We start from the raw sequence: 20,718 nt of genomic DNA on the forward strand, positions 1-20,718 counted from the left end.
AGGAAAGAGAGTTCTCTGCCATAGTGGTGAGTACTGTGTAAAAGGCTGTAAGGAAGGTTGTTAGTCGGTGTTGAAAAGCTGTTATATATATGGAACTTCATGATAAACAAATACACTATATTCACTTTATTTCTCCCTAATGAAATGCTAAAAATAAAGATAAAATGAAAATTATAAACTCACAAGCATGAAAAGAACAGAAGAAACAAGAACAGTTCAGAGTCAACAAAATTTTAGAAAATCACAAGCAAATAAATGAGTGATAAACTGAGTTGGCAGAATGGAGAAAAGTGAAACCTAAAGCCTTCAAGAAGCAATGTAATTTGATCCATAGAATTTCAGAACAATGTAGGATTTGGAGGTACCAATGACCTCATAGAGTGAGGAATAAGTCTGAAATTAAGAGGAAGAAAAGTAAGACTCTGAGTTACTTCCCCCACCCTGCATAGCTAACCAGCTACTTTTGCATATACCCCAGTGGGAGACTGGAGGATAATTTCTGAAAAAATTAAACCTGAGAAGCCCTGAACTCTGAACTGCTTGGTATCTGGGGCAAGAAGTAAGGTACCTTACTGGAAATAAGGGAATTCAAGGAAAGTCCAACATGCCAACACTAAATTCCCTAATCGCTTTTTCCTACCTAATTCCCAAAATGAGATCCAGATTATACCTGTAAGTAGAAGATTGAAGTTCTCCCTGGAAAAAAAAATATAGTTCTCTCAATGAGAGCTAGTGGGACTGACATGCCCTCCATGGAAAGAGCTAGATTTCCACCCACTCATTCTAAACTGAAATCTCCCAGTGCGTGGACTGTCTCATCAGTTTTTTAAGTATCATTTGTAAAGATGAATGACAACAAAAGATTACTAGACATTAAAAGGAAAGCCTCTAATATATTTTTAAAGTCTAAAGTGAAAGAAAGAAGAAACCCAGAAGTAAACAAATCAAGAAGGAGATAAAATAATAATAATAATAAAATAATAATGATAATAAAAGAACATAATCAGAATTAGGGGATAAGAGTTTTCATATTGAAGAACTCAGTTCCTTCAATAACTAAGTAACAGCACAATGAAGGAAAAAGAATCCAAACAAGACTAATCACTGAAATTTCAGAAAACTAGGGTTAAAGAATAAAATCTTGAGGCCCTGGCCAGTTGGCTCAGTGGTAGAGCATTGGCCCGGCATGTGGAAATCCCGGGTTTGATTCCTTCTCCACATAGGAGAAGCGCCTATCTGCTTCTCCACCCTTTCCCCTTTCCTTTCTCTCTGTCTTTCCCTTCCCCTCCTGCAGCCACGGCTCCATTGGAGCAAAGTTGGCCCTGGCACTGAGGATGGCTTCGTGGCCTATGCCTCAGGCACTGGAATGACTCCGGTTGCAACAGAGCAACGCCCCAGAGGAGCCGAACATCGCTCCCTGGTGGGTATGCCTGATGGATCCCATTCAGGTGCATGTGGGAGTCTGTCTCTCTGCCTCCCGGCCTCTCACTTCAGGGGGGAAAAAAAAAGAATAAGATCTTGAAAGCTTCCAGAGAGAAGAATAAGCTCACATACAAGGGATAGAGAATCAGAATGTTATCAGGCTTCTCAGTTGCCATATGCAAAGTGAAATGACAGTGAAACAATACTCTAAAAACTCAGAAGAAAATTCTTCTCAGCCTTGCAGTCTAGCCCCAAGCAAATGGTTATTCAAGTGCAAGAGTGGAATAAAGGTATTTTTAAATATTCAAGGTGTCAAAAAAGATGCCTCCTATGCTCAGCTTTCCCAGAAAGATATGATATTATAAAATATGCTCCACCAAGATGAGGCTGTGAGGCCCTGACTGGTTAGCTCAGTCAGTTAAGAGCATCATCCGGAAATGACAAGGTTGAGGGTTCAGTCCCCGGTCAGGGCACATGGGAAGCAACCAAAGAATACACGACTTAGTGGAACAACAAATGAATGCTTCCTTTCCCCCTCCCTTCTCTCCCTTCTTCTCTCTATCTCTCTAAAAATCAATAAAAATTAAGTCCTAGCTAGATAGCTTGGTTGGTAGGAGTGTCGTTCCAGAGCATTAAAGTTTCCAGTTCGATTCCTTAGTCAGGGCACATATAAGAGCAGCTCGATGTTCCTCTCTCTCTCCCTGCTTCTCTCTCTCTCTCTCTTTCTCTCAAAAAAAACGGGCAGTAAATCAAGAAAGAAGTTATGAGATCTAGGGAACAACAGCTTCAACACAGATAAGAAGTAAACAAAAAGTCCAAGTTGATGGTAAAGGAAAATTCTAAGAAGATAAAAATGGAATAACCTAGAGAGCAGCCAGTTCAGATTGGAGCAGTGAGAGGGATGCTTCAGGGAATATCTCCAAGGGGAAAATGGACTTGATAGGTTAAATGGTGTTTTTAATCAGATTGAGAAAGATTTTAAGGTTTTGTCCTAGTTTGGGGGAATCTAGTGATGGGTACATAGGTACTCAACAAGTAGTGCTATCAACAAAGTAGATACTCAGCAAGTGGAAAAAAATGGCAATTAGCACTCAAGAAAAACAAAAAACTACAAAAAAGAAGAATAGTATATTACATACATAGTTCAGCAGTGAATAATATTTTTGTAGGTATAGTAAACACTAAATATTGATTTAACAAAAAATGTGATTTTGAATATCTTAAGAGGATGAGGAGAAGTATATTTGGGAGAATAGCGAGTTAAATCCTTGTATTTTTTTGATGAAAAGTCAGTAGACAGTGGGTGGGTAAGGTGGTAAAATGTTTGTGTAAGAAAAGAGTAACAGGCCCTGGCTGGTTGGCTCAGTGGTAGAGCATCGGCCTGGCGTGTAGGAGTCCCAGGTTCGATTCCCAGCCAGGGCACACAGGAGAGGCGCCCATCTGCTTCTCCACCCCTCCCCTCTCCTTCCTCTCTGTCTCTCTCTTCCCCTCCCGCAGCCAGGGCTCCATTGGAGCAAAGATGGCCCGGGCACTGGGGATGGCTCCATGGCCTCTGCTTCAGGCGCTAGAGTGGCTCTGGTCGCAACAGAGCGACACTCCAGATGGGCAGAGCATCGCCCCCTGGTGGGAGTGCCTAGTGGATCCCAGTCTGGAGCATGTGCGAGTCTGTCTGACTGCCTCCCCGTTTCCAACTTTAGAAAAATACAAAAATAAATAAATAAATAAATAAATGAAAAGAATAATATAGGAGAGCCAACTTCTCATTTTTCTTAGTAGGAACATGGTAGATGGTGTCTAAAACTGGAAGGGAAAAAATAAGCAGTATTAATATATTATTCAGAGCTATAAAGGTAAAGAAGAGGAGGCTAAAAGCAGTTGCTACTGAAGAGCAGAGAACGGTTGCTTTTTATTATAAGCCTTATAGTAGTTTTGACTTAAAAAGTACATATACTTTGTTTTAAATAGTAACTTATTTGTACTGTGTGTGAATTTCTTTTTTAGTTCTGTATATTGAAAGTAAAAGGATGACATGGTAGAAAGAATTTAGAGTGGTTATTAAGAGATTCTAGCCATGGCTTTGTCCCTTATCAGCTGTGTGAGTTGGGGCAGTACACGTGATTTACCAAATTTTAGCTTCTTCATTTATGTAAGGAAGGGGTTTGGAAAAGATGATCTCTAGGACCTCTTTAAACTATAATATCCTAAGATTCTGTGATAAAGAATAACAGTGCTATGCAGCAAATGAAGAGTTAAGACCTGGGTAGAGGTTTCAAATGCCCATATTTTCCTTTTTTGGTTGAAATCAGATTTGCAGACAAATTTTCATTGTGGTCTCTGAAAAGAATTCAACACCCACCTTCCATTGTGGACCTGGGGCCGGCAATTGGCTATGTATTGGCTCAGGAACACATAGCTTAGTGTTATTTCTGTATGGTTTTTTGATATTTAATATTTTTCAATATGAATCACAGGTGAAATTTCCATGCCATGTGTAAACAATTTCACTTTTTTATTGAAACAATGAATTCAGGAATGTCATATTGGGATATCAGCCATTTTGCTTTTATCAATGTATGGAAAAAAAATGCTTTTATATTAATATAAGAAATGATGTCATTTAATATGGAGTAGACGTTATAATTCAAGGTCAGCAAATCTCAGGAGGTGATTTAGGTCACCAAGCTTAGTTTTGGAAAAGTAAAAGAATATTTTCTCTGTCTTCTCAAGTATTTTTTTACCAATTTTCCTCTCACTTTGGGGTGAATGGTGGGGTATTATGGTTGTGAAAGGAGGCTCTGGCTAATAATGTCTTTACCATTGAAACACATGGTCCTGGAAAATTTACTTCCCCTTTCTGAGCTTCAGTTTTCCTATCTGCAAAAGGAAAGGATTGGCTTAAGTAATATTCAAAATACCTTTTAGCTTTAACATTCTATGTTCTAATGCCCAGCTTTATGTGAATATTCAAGAGACCTGATTAGGTTTGTGGTTTTCATTTAAAAATTCAATGTAGTGAGAATGAACTTTGCTGTTAGGTGAAAAATATCAATTGATTACTAAATAGAAACAAAAGAAAACTTGTATTTTTTTGTTGTTGGTAGTGGTTTTATTTTTTAAGAAAAGAAAATATTTAAAAGTTTGACTTAGTCACTTTTAAAGTTAGGTGCTTAAAAAAGTAAAACTTCAAAACGGATGACCCTTCACGTTTGTACCCCAGTATACAGTTTACAAAGCACTTTTTTTCATTTGAAAAATTTCTACAGGGCTATGTTGCATATGTATTGCGTACTTGATATCATGTATGTGAGTATGTGTATAAATATGCACATGTACCTATCTCAGATCTTGTTATAGTCAGTTAAGGAAGCAAATGATATTCAGAGACTGAGAGGAGGCAAGGGACAGATGAAAACCATTTAGCAAGTTTCCCAAGGTTCATAGAAAGATACTTAATTTTAGAAAATCAGCCTCTAGCAGAAATAAGTAAAAAAAAAAAAGAGCAGATCAAGCCCACAGGCCATAATTTCCTCAGGCGAGACCTATAACTCTGTGCCCTGGTTCTGGCTAAAGAGGGAAATCATAGATGCAAGAGAAATGTAGTGTACAGCCTTTGTCAAAATTGGCTTTCTCTTTATTTATTTAATAAGCACTAACTGAGCACTAGTACTATGTCTGACACTGTCGGGAATCAAATACAACATGATTCTTACCCTTGATTAAGGGAAGGATCAGTGAAAGAAGGGCTAGTGTACTCAGAGTATGTAATACCAGCCTTCAGTATCTAGGATAAAATACTGGTTTTATGTCCCTGGAATTGATGTTACCAAGTCCTACAGAGGTCTTCGAATATCCCGATTCCACACTTAGTCATTCTTAGCCTTTTCCAGCAGAGGCAAGGGAGTGAGGAAAGGCTACTTTTAAACATCATCCCAAAAGTGTGGTTGATGATATTGGGATCATACATTCATTTTCTCTTTTACAGTTTTAAAAAAGACATATTTAATCATGTTTCTGAAGCATTGCCTAGTATCTGCCAGAATTTCATTTAATTCTATTTTTCTACCTTTGCAGCTGAGATATCAACATGGACTTGGGACTCCAGACTTGAGGCAAACCCTTCCTAACCTGAAAAACTTCATGGAACATGGACTACTGGTCAGGTGGTGAGTACCTTTGTTTCTGATACTCAGAAATTGTAATGTAGCTAATAACCCTGAAACTTTTCTGACTTCCACACTGCTTCACACTGGCCTTCTGGGTTTTCTTCTATAAGATATCTGAAGAAAGGGAAAGGCAGCCACTGTACTTTTGCAGGTCTAAGTGCCAGTCTGGCAAAGGAGGGTGAAGCGCCTTCAGGAGGGGAGGTTTGGAGGGCTGCCGTTGAACACTGAGAGGTTGGCTGGGCATGCAGTCCTTGAGCACACTGCTGCGGCAGAGACTGAGGGCAGCTCTGTGATTCCTAAAAGGGACAGACACGGAGCCCCTAAGACTTTTCTAAAGAACAGATGAAGGTCATTAATATAGAATGCACACAAGGATCAGTGTCTGTGAGTGTTAAGGGAAGGAAGCACACAAGGAGCAGGTCAAGCTTGTCAAGACCTAGTCTTGAGACCAGGAGGCACATGCTAGAATGTTTCTTGTGTTTGATGGTCTACCATGAGGGCAAGCTGTGCCTTCAAAGTGCTTTGTCAGGATAGACATGACTCTTTTAAGAGAAAAGGGGAGATGGAGATCCAAGAGGTGGCAGAGTAGATAGAAGTTAACCTACCTCTTCCCAGGTCCAGACTGGAATTACAGCTTAGTTATAGAACAATCAACCTGAATGACCAACTGAACACTAGCTGAACAGAAGTCATATAACCAAATATTTACAGAAGAAGCCACATAGAGACTGGTAGGAAGGGCCAGAGATGCAAAAAAGAGTGGCCCCCCATCCATTTGGGGTTGTTAAGAATTGAGAGGGATATCTCAGCTACAAAAGTACCCTTAAGAAGCATGAGGTCTCAACCTTACATTGGCTTCCCCAGCCTGGAGCACCAGGGGAAGAGGAGCCCACATAACATATTGCTGTGAAAATCAGCAGGAGTTCATTACCCAGGGTGATATGGGAGTCTTCTAGAAACCCAGGCACCTCTTATATAGCCAGCTTACAAAATCTCATCTGGGGACACTCACCCTGTGCTCCAGCAGAGGGAACATGGTTTGGAGTGAAATGGAACCATGTGAGAACAAACTGGGTTGTGTGGCTGGGGGAAGAGAGCTGGTGGGACAGCTTCCAGATCCCTGTGCTGGGTACCTCTCCCACACTGCCTGTAGATGCCACTCACTTTTCCTGAGTTGAGTATTCCCCTCTGTACTGCATCATCAGCCTAGAGGAAAAAATAAGCCACACCCTCCTGGCTCCCTGTTGTTCTGCCCTGTCAAGCTCTTGTCCTGCTAAAGTGTCAGCTGCCTAGTCCTGGATGTTATAGACCGAGTCGTGTGGCTCTGGGGCAGGGACCATTTTCCCCTCACACACCTGATCAGTGCTCCCCTTCCTGTGCAGAGCCCTCTTTTCACATGGCCCAATGTTGGTCTCTTTTGGCTGCATAAACTCTGCTGGCTTTACCCTGACAACTTCCTGAGACTCCCAAACCCACCACAAAGGTCCAAGCACACTCAGAAGGTAGTAGCTGGTCTTGATATACCCAGAGACTTTTGATGAGTGGCCTCAGTCCCAGCACTGGCACCAAGTTTGAATCTGTATCAGTGTGATGAACACCACTCGCCCTTCCCTGGTGACTCACTGAGAACCTACCTCATGCAACTTGTGTACCTCCAGAGGCCCCTATACTGACTGAGCCTAGCAGGCAGCTGGCACACAGAAGAAGATTTCAGAGTGCCTTGGGCCTTTTGCTGACTTGACCCCAGGCTTGGTGCTTGTGGAAGCTGGCCTTGGTGCACAGCTTGGCCCCTCCCACATACACACAGGCATAGCAGAGGCAGTGACAAAGTGTGAATTGTTGTAGCTCCAATCAGGTAGCCCAGAGCTGGTCACAGGGAGCAGCCGACATTGACCTTCACTGGAGTCCCTCTCAAGAGGCCCTAGAACCAACACACCCGGTGGCAGATTCAGACCACATCAAACCATGACCCAGTTCCACAAGCAGCACATCCAAAGCAAAATTTCAGAAGACACCAGACCCAGTGGAGGCAAATTTCACTTCATGTGATCAGTCCCCACATAGCAGCCTATACCCTGTGGTTGGGAGTCAGTCCTCACAGCCAACCTGAGAATCTATTCTACACATAAAGGAGCCAATAGCAATTAAGATTCAATTACAACAGGAGGGCTAACATAACCCATACAAGTGACACTCCTGGAGCACCTTGCTTAGGTGATCAGGGAAACTGCACTGCTGAGCCCCACAGGATACCTACTACGTAGGCCACCATACCAAGACTAGGAGATAAAGCAGATCTACCTACTACATGGAAACAAATACAGAGGGGCAGCAAAATGGGGAGACAAAGAAACACACCCCAAAGGAAATAACAGGAGAAATCCCTAGAAAAAGAACTAAATGAAACAGAGGCAAGCGATTTACCAGATACAGAATTTAAAACAATGGTTATAACGATGTTCAAGGCACTTATAGAAAGAATGGGTGAACACAGTGAGAATTTAAAAGGATAATAAGTATAAAAGAAGACATAGAAACCATATAAAAAGAACCAATCAGATATATGAAATAAAGAACATATTAAAAGGAATCAATAACAGGTTGATAAAGCAGAGGATAAAATCAGCAATTTGAAATATAGGTAGCAGAAAACACCCAGTTAGAACAGAAAAAATAATTTTAAAAAGTGAGGATAGTTTAAGGGACCACTGAGACAACATGAATTATAACAACATTCATATCATAGGGGTGATGTGAAGAGAAGGGGGTAAAAGAGAGCAGGGGATCAAGTACCTATTTGAAGAAATAAGGACTAAAACCTTCCCTGACTTGGTGAAGGAAAAAGATACACAAGTCCAGGAAGCACAGGGAGTCCCAAACAAGATGGACCCAAAAAGGCCCACACCAAGGCATATCATAATTAAAATGGCAAAGATTAAAGACAAAAAGATTCTTAAAAGGGGCAAGAGAAAGACAGTTACCTACAAAAGAGCTCCCATAAGACTATCAGCTGATTTCTCAACAGAAACATTTCAGGCCAGAAGGGATTGGCACAAAATACTCAAAATGATGAAAAGCAAAGAACTACAAGCAAGATTACTGTAGCCATCAAGGGTATCATTTAAAATTAATGGAGACATAAAGAGCTTCCCAGATAAGAAAAAACTAAAGAAGTTTGTTACTATCAAACCAGTATTACAAGAAATGGTAAGGGACTTCTTTAAGAAGAAGAAACAGAAAATAACAGCTGATGCCAACCCAAGAAGACTTAGAAATAACACAACTGAAAATTGGAGCCAGACAACACCAAACCTAGACTCAGCCAGCCCTACAAACAATACACCCAAACACACAGACATAATGGGAAGACAGAGAAGAAGTGCAGTCCAAATGAAACCACAAGAGAAATCTCCAGAAAAGGAACTGAGTGATATGGAAATAACCAAACTTCCGGATGCAGAGTTTAGAATAATGATTGTTAGGATGCTTAGGGATCTTCGAACAACAATGGATGGTCATTACGAACACCTAAATAAAGAGATAGCAAGTATAAAAAAGGACACTGAAATATTAAAAAATAATCAGTCGGAGGTGACAAATACAATATCAGAAATGAAGACCACAATGGAAGGAATTTAAAGCAGGATGGCTGAAGCTGAGGATCAAATCAGCGAGTTGGAGGGCAAGATGAACAAAGGCACAAAAGCAGAGCAGAAAAAAGAGACATTTCTTAAGAAGCTTGAAAAACCTCAAATAACCTAACCCTTCATCCAAAAGAACTAGAAAAAGAACAGCAAGTAAGGCCCAGAGTTAGAAGGAAGGAAATAATAAAAATCAGAGCAGAAATAAATGACATAGAAGCTAAAGAAACAATATGGAGTATCAATGAAACCAAAAGCTGGTTCTTTGAAAGGGTAAACAAGATAGATGAACCTTTAACAAGACTCACCAAGAAAAAAAGAGAGAGGACTCAAATAAATAAAATTAGAAATGAGAGTGGAGAAATAACAACCTACACAACAGAAAAACAAAATAGTGTAAGAAAATACTATGAAGAACTGTATGCCAAAAAATTAAACAACCTAGGTGAAATGGACAAATTCCTTGAAACATATCATCTTCCAAAAATCAATCTGGAAGAATCAGAAAACCTAAACAGACCAATTACAACAAAAGAGATCGAAACAGTTATCAAAAAGCTCCCAAAAAACAACTCCTGGGCCCGATGGCTTCACTGGTGAATTCTACCAAATATCCAAAGAAGAACTAACTCCTATCCTTCTCAAGCTATTTCAAAAAATTCAGGAGGAAGGAACACTTCCCAGTTCCTTTTATAAGGCAAGCATAATTCTAATTCTAAAATCAGGCAAAGACAACACAAAGAAAGAAAATTATAGGCCAATATCCCTGATGAATTGAGATGCAAGAATTCTCAACAAAATATTAGCAAATCTGATCCAGCAATACATGAAAAAAATCATACATCATGATCAAGTGGGACTTATTCTTGGGAGGCAAGGATGGTACAACGTTCGTAAATCAGTTAATGTGATTCACCACATAAACAAAAGGAAGGAGAAAACCCACATGATAATTTCAATAGATGCAGAAAAAGCATTTGATAAAATCCAGCACCCATTTATGATCAAAACTCTCAGCAAAGTGGGAATACAGGGAACATACCTCAACATAATAAAGGCCATCTATGACAAACCCACAGCCAACATTATAATTAATGGACAAAAATTAAAAGCAATTCCCCTAAAATCAGGAACAAGGCCCCCTTTCACCACTCTTATTCAACATAGTACTGGAAGTCCTAGCCACAGCAATCAGACAAGAAGAAGAAATAAAAGGCATCCAAATTGGAAAAGAAGAAGTAAAACTATAATTATTTGCAGATGATATGATACTGTATATAGAAAACCCTAAAGTCTCAGTCAAAAAACTACTGGACCTAATAAATGATTTCAGCAAGGTGGCAGGATATAAAATTAATACCCAGAAATCAGAGGCATTTTTATACACGAACAATGAAATGTCAGAAAGAGAAATTAAGGAAACAATCCCCTTCACTATTGCAACAAAAAAAAATAAAGTACCTAGGAGTAAATTTAACCAAGGAGGTTAAAGACTTGTACTCAGAAAATTATAAAACATTGATAAAAGAAATCAGGGAAGATACAAACAAGTGGAAGCATATACCGTGCTCATGGTTAGGAAGAATAAACATCATTAAAATGTTGCCTGACCTGTGGTGGTGCAGTGGATAAAGCGTCGACCTGGAAATGCTGAGTTCGCCAGTTCGAAACCCTGGGCTTGCCTGGTCAAGGCACATATGGAAGTTGATGCTTCTGGCTCCTCCCCCCTTCTCTCTCTCTGTCTCTCTTTCTCTGTCTCTCTCCTCTCTAAAAATGAATAAATAAAATTTTAAAAAAATGTCTATATTACCCAAAGCAATTTATAAATTCAATGCAATACCAATTAAAATACCAATGACATACTTCAAAGATACAGAACACATATTCCAAAAATTTATATGGAACCAAAAAAGAACACAGCCTCAGCAATCTTGAAAAAGAAGAAGAAAGTGGCAGGTATCACACTTCCTGATATCAAGTTATACTACAAGGCCATTGTACTTAAAACAGCTTAGAACAGGCATGTAGATCAATGGAACAGAACAGAGAACCCAGAAATAAACCCACATCTTTATGGACAATTGATATTTGACAAAGGAGGTAAGAGCATACAGTGGAGTAAAGACAGTCTCTTCAACAAATGTTGTTGGGAAAACTGGACAGCTACCTGCAAAAAAATGAAACTAGACTACCAACTTATACCATGTACAAAAATAAACTCAAAATGGATAAAGTACTTAAATATAAATCGTGAAACCATAAGTATCCTAGAAGAAAACTTAGGCAGTAAGCTCACCAACATCTGTCGCAGCAATATCTTTGCTGAATTATCTCCACAGGTAAATGAAATAAAAGATAGGATAAACAAATGGGACTATATCAAACTAAAAAGCTTTTGCACAGCTAAAGACAATATGAACAGAATAAAAAGACAAACCACACAATGGGAGAACATATTCAACAATACATCTGATAAGGGGTTAATAACCAAAATTTATAAAGAACTTGTAAATCTCAACACCAGGAAGACAAACAATCCAATCCAAAAATGGGCAAAAGAGATGAATAGACACTTCTCCAAAGAGGACATACAGATGGCCAATAGACAAATTAAAAAATGTTCAACATCACTAATCATTAGAGAAATGCAAATTAAAACCACAATGAGATACTACCTCACACCAGTCAGAATGGCGCTCATTGACAAAACAACACATGGTAGGTGCTGGCAAGGATGTGGAGAAAGGGGAAGCCTCCTGCACTGCTGGTGGGAATGCAGACTGGTGCAGCCACTGTGGAAAACAGTATGGAGATTCCTCAAAAAGTTAGAAATGGAACTGCCCTTTAACCCAGCCATCCCACTTATAGGAATATATCCCAAGGACACCATATCACCAACTGAAAAAAGAAATACACCCCCATATTTATGGCAGCATTGTTCACAATAGCGATGATCTGGAAACAGCCCACATGTCCGTCAGTGGACTAGTGGATTAAAAAGCAGTGGTACATATATACAATGGAATACTATAGGGCCATGGAAAAGAAGGAAATATTACCTTTTGCAACAATATGGAGAGACCTGGAAACTATTATGTTGAGTGCAATAAGCCAGGCAGAAAAAGAAAAATATCATATGACCTCACTCATATGAGGAATCCAAGGAATAATGAGAACTGAGGAACAGAATTGAAACAGAGGAGGGATCAAAGGGACGAGAGGAAAAGAGGACAGAGGGAAAGAGGATGATAGGATGGGATAAACCTGAAGGGAAGGGAGGAGGGCACTGTAAGCAGGGGGGCAAGGGAGATATTGAGGGGAATAGAGGGAGGGGGGATGCATTCCGGGTGACCCTAGAATCTATGTAAACACACACACACATACACACACACACAAAGAAATCAGAAAATAAAGCCAGATCCAAACATAGCAAAATCATGTACAGTCATGTGTTTTAATAGCTTGAAAACCAGCTTGTAAGGCAATTTGGAGATTATTCAAAAATACAGTTAAGCGAGCATCTTGGGCGTGGGGAGAAGCGGCAGTGGCCAGGCAGCCCAGGTTCACGAAGACACCCAGCACACGCCCACCCCGCCGCCACGATGCCTAAAAGGAAGGTCAGTTCCGCCTAGGGGTCGGCGAAGGAGGAGCCCAAGAGGAGATCAGCGAGGTTGTCAGCCAAACCTGCTCCTGCAAAAGTGGAAATGAAACCCAAAAAGGCAGCCAGAAACGATACATCTGCGACAAAAAAGTGCAATCAAAAGGGAAAAGGGGAGCAAAGGGAAAACAGGCTGAAGTGGCTAACCAAGATCCCAAAGAAGATCTGCCTGCAGAAAACGGAGAAACTGAAAACGAGAAGAGCCCAGCCTCAGAGGAAGCTGGAGAGAAAGAAGCCAAGTCTGATTAATGTCATACACCATGTCTTATCAGCGGTCCCTGTCTCCCTTCTTGTACAATCCAGAGGAATATTTTTATCAACTATTTTGTAAATGCAAGTTTTTTAGTAGCTCTAGAAACATTTTTTAGAAGGAGGGAATTCCACCTCATCTCATTTTTTTAAGTATAAATGCTTTTTTTTTTAAGAGGTGAAATCATTTGCTGGTTGTTTATTTTTTGGTACAACCAGAAAGTAGTGGGATATGAATATGGAAGGCTTTGATTGTCTTGGGTGTCAGCTTAACATTCCATAGATGGGGAGTAGTTTTTATATCCTATAACACAAAGCATACTAAATGGCAATTTGGAGTCAGTTGTGCATTTAATGTCTTGAATATTTGAAATTGCTTCTATTCCCATGGTTTTGGTAGAATTGTTCCCTAAAGAAAACCACTCCTTGATCTTGGCTCTCCCTGTCAGAAGTTTGTGCACTCTGTGACATCTCTGGTGTGGTAGTCCAGTGTTCCTAGTAACTGTTAATGTGCTGTGAAAGATTAAGAATTTGATTATGTAGTACATATGATATTAAATTGTGAATTAGTGGGACTGATGTGACAGTGTGTCAACATTTGAAGATACTAGTACTTGATACTCTTATCAAGGAAAATTAGCCCCAAATTTTAAGCTGGAAAGTTGCTGGAATAACTGTTTAGAAAAGAATCACAACTACATGACTACATTTTTGGTACATTTGTTAAGAATTGTGTACAAATTGAAATGTCTGTGTACTTATCCTCAAAAACAACCAATAAAAATCTCAATTATGAAAAAAAAAATACAATTAATCCCAGGAACAAATGTGATTGAAATACTTTGCCATAAAGAAAAAGTACCTAATCGATGTCAAACATAAGGAAAAAAAAGAAGAAACAATAAAAAAGAAACATAATTATAAAGAATAAAATGGTAGTAAATATGATACATTTCTATCAGTAATCACTTTAAATGTAATTATTTCAATCAAAAGACATAAGATAGCTGAAGGGATAACAAAACAAGACCCTTACATGTGTTGTCTACAAGAGACCCACCTCAGAATGAAAGATAAACACAGAATGAAAATAAAGGGATGGAAAAAGATAATTTTATGCAAATGGAAACAAACAAACAAATAAAGCTGGGGTAGCAATATTTAGACAAAATATACTTTAAAACAAAGGCTATAATAATAGGCCAAGAAGGATATGATATAACAATAAAGGAACCAATCCAACAAGATGATATAACCCCAGGAAACATTTATGTACCCAACATAGGAGAATCTAAATATATAAAGCAAAACTTGATAGACATAAAAGGAGAGATTGACAGTAATACAGTCATGGAAGAGGATTTTAACACCATATTGATATCAATGGATTGGTCTTCCAGACAGAAGATCAACAAGGAAACAACAGCCTTAAATGATACACTGGACCAGTGGATTTAATAAATATTTTCAGAGCATTTTACCCCAAAGCAGCAGAATACACATTCTTTTCAATTACACATGGCACATTTTCTAGGATAGGCCATATCTTAAGATACAAAAGAAGTCTTAATAAATTTAAGATTGAAATCATATCAGGCTATCTTCTCTGACCACAATGGTATGAAACTAGGAATCAATTACAAGAAAAAATACTGAAAGACAAACAGAGGCTAAATAACATATTACTAAACAGTGAATGGGTCAACAATGAGATCAAGGAAGGAATCAAAAGATAACCTGAGACAAATGGAAATGGGAGCACAACAACCCAATTCACAGGAAAAGCAGTTCTAAGAGGGAAATTCATAGCATTGCAGGCCTACCTCAAGAAACAAGAAAAATCTCAATCTAACCCTGCACCTAAAGGAACTAAAAAAAGAACCACAAACAAAGCCTAACATGACTAGAAGAAAGGAAATTATAAAGATCAGAGTGAAAATAAATAAAATGAGTTTGAAAAAAAAAAAAAAGTTCAGTGAAACCATGGCTTGTTTTTGAAAAGATAAATAAGATTGATAAACCTTGAACAAGACTCATCAAGAAACAAAGAGTGAATACCCAAATAAAACAAAAATCCAAGAGGAAAAGTAACAGCTGATAGCACAGAAAAACAAAGAATTATAAGAAAATATTATGAACAACTATATGCCAACAGATTGGACAATCTGGGGGAAATGGATAAATTCCTAGAAACATAGTCTTCCAAAACTGAATGAAAAAGAAACAGAAAATTTGAACAGACCAATTACAACTAATGAAATCAAAGCAATAATTTAAAATCTCCCAACAAGAAATGTACTGGACTGGATGGCTTCACAAGTGAATTTTACCATACATTCAGAGAAGAACTAACTCCTATTTTTCCAAGCTCATTTTATGAGACCAACATTATTCTAATTTCAAAACCAGATGAAGACACTACAGAGAAGGAAAATTATAGGCCAATATCCCTGATGAACATAGATGCAAAAATGCTCAACAAAAAACAAGCAAACTGAACCTAACAATACATTAAAAAGATTATACACCATGATCAAGTGAGATTTACTCCTGGGATACAAAATTGATACAGCATTCACAAATCAATTAATGTGGTACACCACATAAACAAAATGAAGGATAAAAATAACATGATCATATCAATATATACAGAAAAAGCATTGACAAACTCCAGCATCCATTTATGATAAAACCTCTCAGCAAAATGAGAATAGAGGGAACATACCTCAACATAATAAAGGTCATGTATGACAAACCCACAGCTAACATCATACTCAATAGGGAAAAAAACTAAAAGCATATCCCTTAAAATCAGGAACAAGACAGGGATATCCACTTTCACTATTTGTAATCAACACAGTGCAGAAAGCCCTAGCCACAGCAGTCTGGCAAGAAGAAGAAATAAAAAGCATCTAAATATGAAAGGAAGAGATAAAACTGTCATTTCTTGCAGAAGACATGATACTGCATATTGAAAACCCTAAAGATTCTACACACACATTTTTTTAAAAACTACTTGAACTGATAAATGAACAAACAAAATTGAAGCAGACTCATAGGCACAGTGAACAGATTGAGGTTTGGAATATTGGGTGAAAAAGCTGAAGGGATTAAGAAGTACAGATTGGTAGCTACAGTGGCTAGGACTTCCAGTACTATGTAAGGCACAGCATAGGGAATATAGTCACTGATATTGTAATAACTATGTATGGTGCCAGATGGGTACTGGAAATATCAGGGGGAACAATTTAAAAAGTATGATTGTCTAACCACCTGAAACTAGTGTAAAATAATATTGAATGTAAAGTGTAATTGAACTATAAAATAGGCCCTGGCCGGTTGGCTCAGTGGTAGAGCATTGTCCAGCCTTTGGATGCTCCGGGTCCAATTCCCAGTCAGGGCACACAGGAGAAGCAACCATCTGCTTTTCCACTCACCTCTCTTCCTCTCCTGCAGCCAGGGTTTGAGTGGTTCCAGCAGTTGGCCCTGGGTGCTGAGGATGGCTCCATGGCCTCTCTTTAGGTGCTAAAATAGCTCAGTTGACAAGTAATTGAGCAACTACCCCAGATGGGCAGAGCATCACCCTTGTAGGGGGCTTGCTGGGTAAATTCCAGTTGGGGCACATGCGGGAGTCTGTCTCTCTGCCTCCCTGCCTCTCACTTTAAAAAGAAAGTAGAAAAAGAGAAGGGGAGACAGAAAATCTAATGCCAAGAAGACATTAGAGTGACTTGTTTGATTCAGATAAATGGAGACCTATTAGTTCTAGCTATGTATTGATAGTAATTCTTGGAGTTCGAATCCTTGAATGATAGGCAGTAACTCAGAAAATCATGTGAATAGAAATTAGGCCTTTAGAAAGTTAGACAACTGGGAGCAGCATGGTCTCTTCTAAAGAGTACTGGCTTCTGATCCCCGATTTTTGTCTAAAATAGTAAACTTAAAGTCCTGCCTCTCTGAAATGTAACTACCTCTCATCTGTAATCCCTGTCCTCATCTCACCCATTTGTGGTGAGAATGAAATGCCATGTTAGAGGGAAAACTACTTGTGGAGAGGAAGGTGCCAAATTGGTTTCATTTTCTTTTGTGCCATGGAGGTAGGTCTTGAGGATTGTAAGAAAACAACACATAGGATTAACCTTTGACATTTTTTTTATTTTTGTCTCATCTGACCTTTAAAATGTAAGTTCCAGGTATCTGACTTTAGATAGGATTCCTCTTAAGCAAATACACAAATGTTTAAGATTTCTTTTTTTTTAATTTTTTTATTTATTCATTTTAGAGAGGAGAGAGAGAGAGACAGAGAGGGAGAGAGAGAGACAGAGAGAGAAGGTGGGGAGGAGCTGGAAGCACCAACTCCCATATGTGCCTTGACCAGGCAAGCCCAGGGTTTCAAACCGGCGACCTCAGCATTTCCAGGTCAACGCTTTATCCACTGCGCCACCACAAGTCAGGATATACACAAATGTTTAAAGAATTCTAATAAGGATATCAAAATAATTATAAAAGCTTAATGTTGTTGATGCCTGAAGGAATGAGGGATAGGAATTGAGTTTTAATGTAAAATAATAGTAAGAAAAAGGAGGAGTAGAAGAAAACTAGCAGGCATTTAGCTTAACTGTGTAGTCGGGAGGGTAACAAGTGTAAGACTCGGGCCCTGCCATCAAGAGATTTGTGAACTAGTTGGAAACAGGTATATATAATAATTCTGTAAGTCTTGTTGAGGTTTGAGGATGCCCAATAAATAGCATCCCTTTCCCCCTGACATTTGGAACAACTTGAGAAAGGAGATAAAAGAGACAGACTCTAGAAAGCAGAATGTCAGTTTTATTACTGATAAAGCCACTTGGAAATATGGCTTTAGATCTATAATAAAAATGGCTTGCAAAATTAAACATACCCTCACCATCACAGTGTGAACTGGAGGACCCTAGGCTTTCCCCACAGAATAGGCCCTTAAATAACTGCATTGCAGAGAGCAGTCCCACGACTCCTGCAGGAGCCTAGATGGGGCTAAACCAAGAATACTCATGTTTTCTTTTTCTCTTTAAAGGCCCTCCTCCTCTAAGAGCCAGTTAGTGAGAGGATGGTAGAGCAAGGAAAAGGAAGATACCCCAACTTTCTTGCTAATCTGGTATAATAAGCTCCTACTTACGGTTCATTCTCAAAATTCTTTTGGCTTTTCCTGACATATGAATTATACATATTTGAGTGATTTGACAGCTTTATGATATTGAATCTTCTTAACTGTGAACATCATGTCTATGTTTTATTTTTGTTGTTTTTTTAAAAATATTTCAGTGAAGTCTTTTAATTTTTTTTGTAAAGGAAGTCTTTTATTACTTAGTCCTAGGTAGCTTACCATTTTGGTTGCTGTTAACACATTTTTCATTACAACATCCAGCTTTTTTGTGGCTAGTATACAGGAATACCACTGATTGCTGTATTTTGGAGTGTATCTAGTAACCTTGCTAACATTAAGTACAGTAGATTGTCTTAGATTTTCTTGGATTTTCTGTATATACAGTTCTTTTTGGTAAATAATAGTGGTGTTTCTTCCTTTCTATTTTTTACAACTTTTATTACTTTTTATTGTCTTATGTTTTATTATGGAAGAGGAGCAGCAATTGTGGATATACACATCTTATTAATGATTTTAAAGAAAATGCTTCTAACTGTTCACCATTAAGTATTGTATCTATTGGCCCTGGCTGGTTGGCTCAGCAGTAGAACGTCGGCCTAGTGTGTGGAAGTCCCAGGTTCGATTCCCGGTCAGGGCACGCAGGAGAAGTGACCATCTGCTTCTCCACCCCCTTCTTTTTACCCCTTCTGCAGCCATGGCTCTAATGGTTTGAGCAAAGTTGGCCTCAGGCACTGAAATGGCTTCATGGCCTCGCCTCAGGTGCTAAATATAAATAGCTCAGTTACCAAGCAATAGATAGGCAGAGCATCACCTGGTAGGGGCTTGCCAGATGGATCCCAGTCAGGGTGCATGCAGGAGCCTATCTCTGCCTCCCTGCCTCTCACTTAAAAAAAAAGAGATATTATATTTATTTATTGCAGGTTTAAATAAATATTCTTTATTCGCCAAAGGATTTTCTTTCTATTCCCAGCTCACAAAGTTTAATCGTGAATGTGTATATTTTGAATTTTATCAAATGCTTATTCCGAATCTGTTGAGAAAATACTTTATTTGTTCTCCTTTACTATGTTAATATGATAATAAAGATTAATATATTTCCTAATGCTAAACTATCTTTTTCTTTTGGGATAAACTCTTATCTAGTCATGACATATTATTTTTTTTCTATATTATTGGCTTTGATTTGCTAATATTTAAACAATATCTACATCTGTGAACTGAGATGAGACTAGCCTATAATTTTTCTTTCTCATATAAATACTTGTCTGATTTTGGTAACAAGGTTATAACGGTTTCATAAAATAAACTGAGGACCTTTCCCTTTTCTATTCTCTGGAACAGTTTGTATACAATAGGAATTATACATTGAAGGTCTGATAGAAGTTAGCACAAACCTACTGGTTTTTATTTGTTGAAAGGGAAAGTATGGATTTTTAACTACCAATTTAACTTTTATAATGATGTTAGGTCTATTTATGTTCTATTTTTGCAGTTCTAGTCAGATTTCCAGTTCTATCATATACCTAAATTCCTTTTCTCTAGGTAGGTACCTACTGAACTCTCTGTTGCCAAACCCAAAGGTCTCTTTTCTGTCCTTATCCTGTTCCACATCTCAGTAGCATTCCTACCTTCTTGAAACATTCTCCTTTCCTGGCTTCCACAATACTACTCTCGCGTGATTTTCTTTTTTCAGCTGCTCTTTCTCTGTTTTTCATATTCATCCTTACTTACTTACATCATTAAATCTGGAGTTCTCTCTTTCTCTCTCTACTTTCTTCTCATGTGATCTCATTCATTTCCTTAGTTTTGAAAACCATCTATATCTTTATGGCACTCAAAGTCATGTTTTCAGTGTAAATTTCTCCTGTAAACCCTATATAGTCAAAGACCTACTGACATCTTCCCTTGGAATATCGGAAGCACCTTAGCCTCAACATATCTAAAGCTATCCTTCTACTGGTGTTTTCTCAGCAGGTGGCCCTGTCTACCCATTCATTGCTCAAACCAGGGGCTCATCCTTGATTCTCTTCTTTTCTTCACTCTTAGTAGATTCAGTCTAATTCATCAGCAAATTCTGTCATCTCTACCTACAACGTATGCATCAGATCTGACCACTTCCCACCATCTCTACCACCACCCCAGTCCAGGTCAGCACCTCCTCTTACCCAGACACTGTGCCAGTCCAGTCTGTTTCCCTGGTTTTACTCTTCTCCCACCTTTGTTCATTTTCCACAGTGCCAGAGTGACCTTTATAATTTTTGTAGTTTTATCTTAATCACTCCTTGTTTTCAGCGGCTAGAATAAAATCTAAGCTCTTGTTCATGGTCTGCCTGACCCCTTCCTCTGCACTGCATCTGATACCACTGTCCCCTGCTGTCATGTTTGGTCACTGTCCTGGCTGGCCTCCTCTTAGTTATATGAACAAGTTCTTTCCTGACTCAGAGT

General features: G+C 38.7%; 1 protein-coding gene and 1 pseudogene across 4 annotated transcripts in view; both read left to right on the top strand.

Annotated features, from left to right (window-relative positions):
- Positions 1 to 20,718, top strand: part of UVRAG (UV radiation resistance associated) — a 352,369-nt gene that overhangs the window by 310,117 nt on the left and 21,534 nt on the right. For all 4 annotated transcript variants that reach the window (XM_066368977.1, XM_066368987.1, XM_066368997.1 and 1 more), the window contains one exon: positions 5,494 to 5,585. In XM_066368977.1, the coding sequence (XP_066225074.1) occupies positions 5,494 to 5,585 (92 nt within the window). The remainder of the gene's footprint in view (positions 1 to 5,493; positions 5,586 to 20,718) is intronic.
- Positions 12,650 to 14,003, top strand: LOC136388885 (non-histone chromosomal protein HMG-14 pseudogene; annotated as a pseudogene).

The sequence above is a fragment of the Saccopteryx leptura genome, chromosome 1, assembly GCF_036850995.1.
Source record: "Saccopteryx leptura isolate mSacLep1 chromosome 1, mSacLep1_pri_phased_curated, whole genome shotgun sequence".
In the NCBI taxonomy this organism is placed as follows: Eukaryota; Metazoa; Chordata; class Mammalia; order Chiroptera; family Emballonuridae; genus Saccopteryx; species Saccopteryx leptura.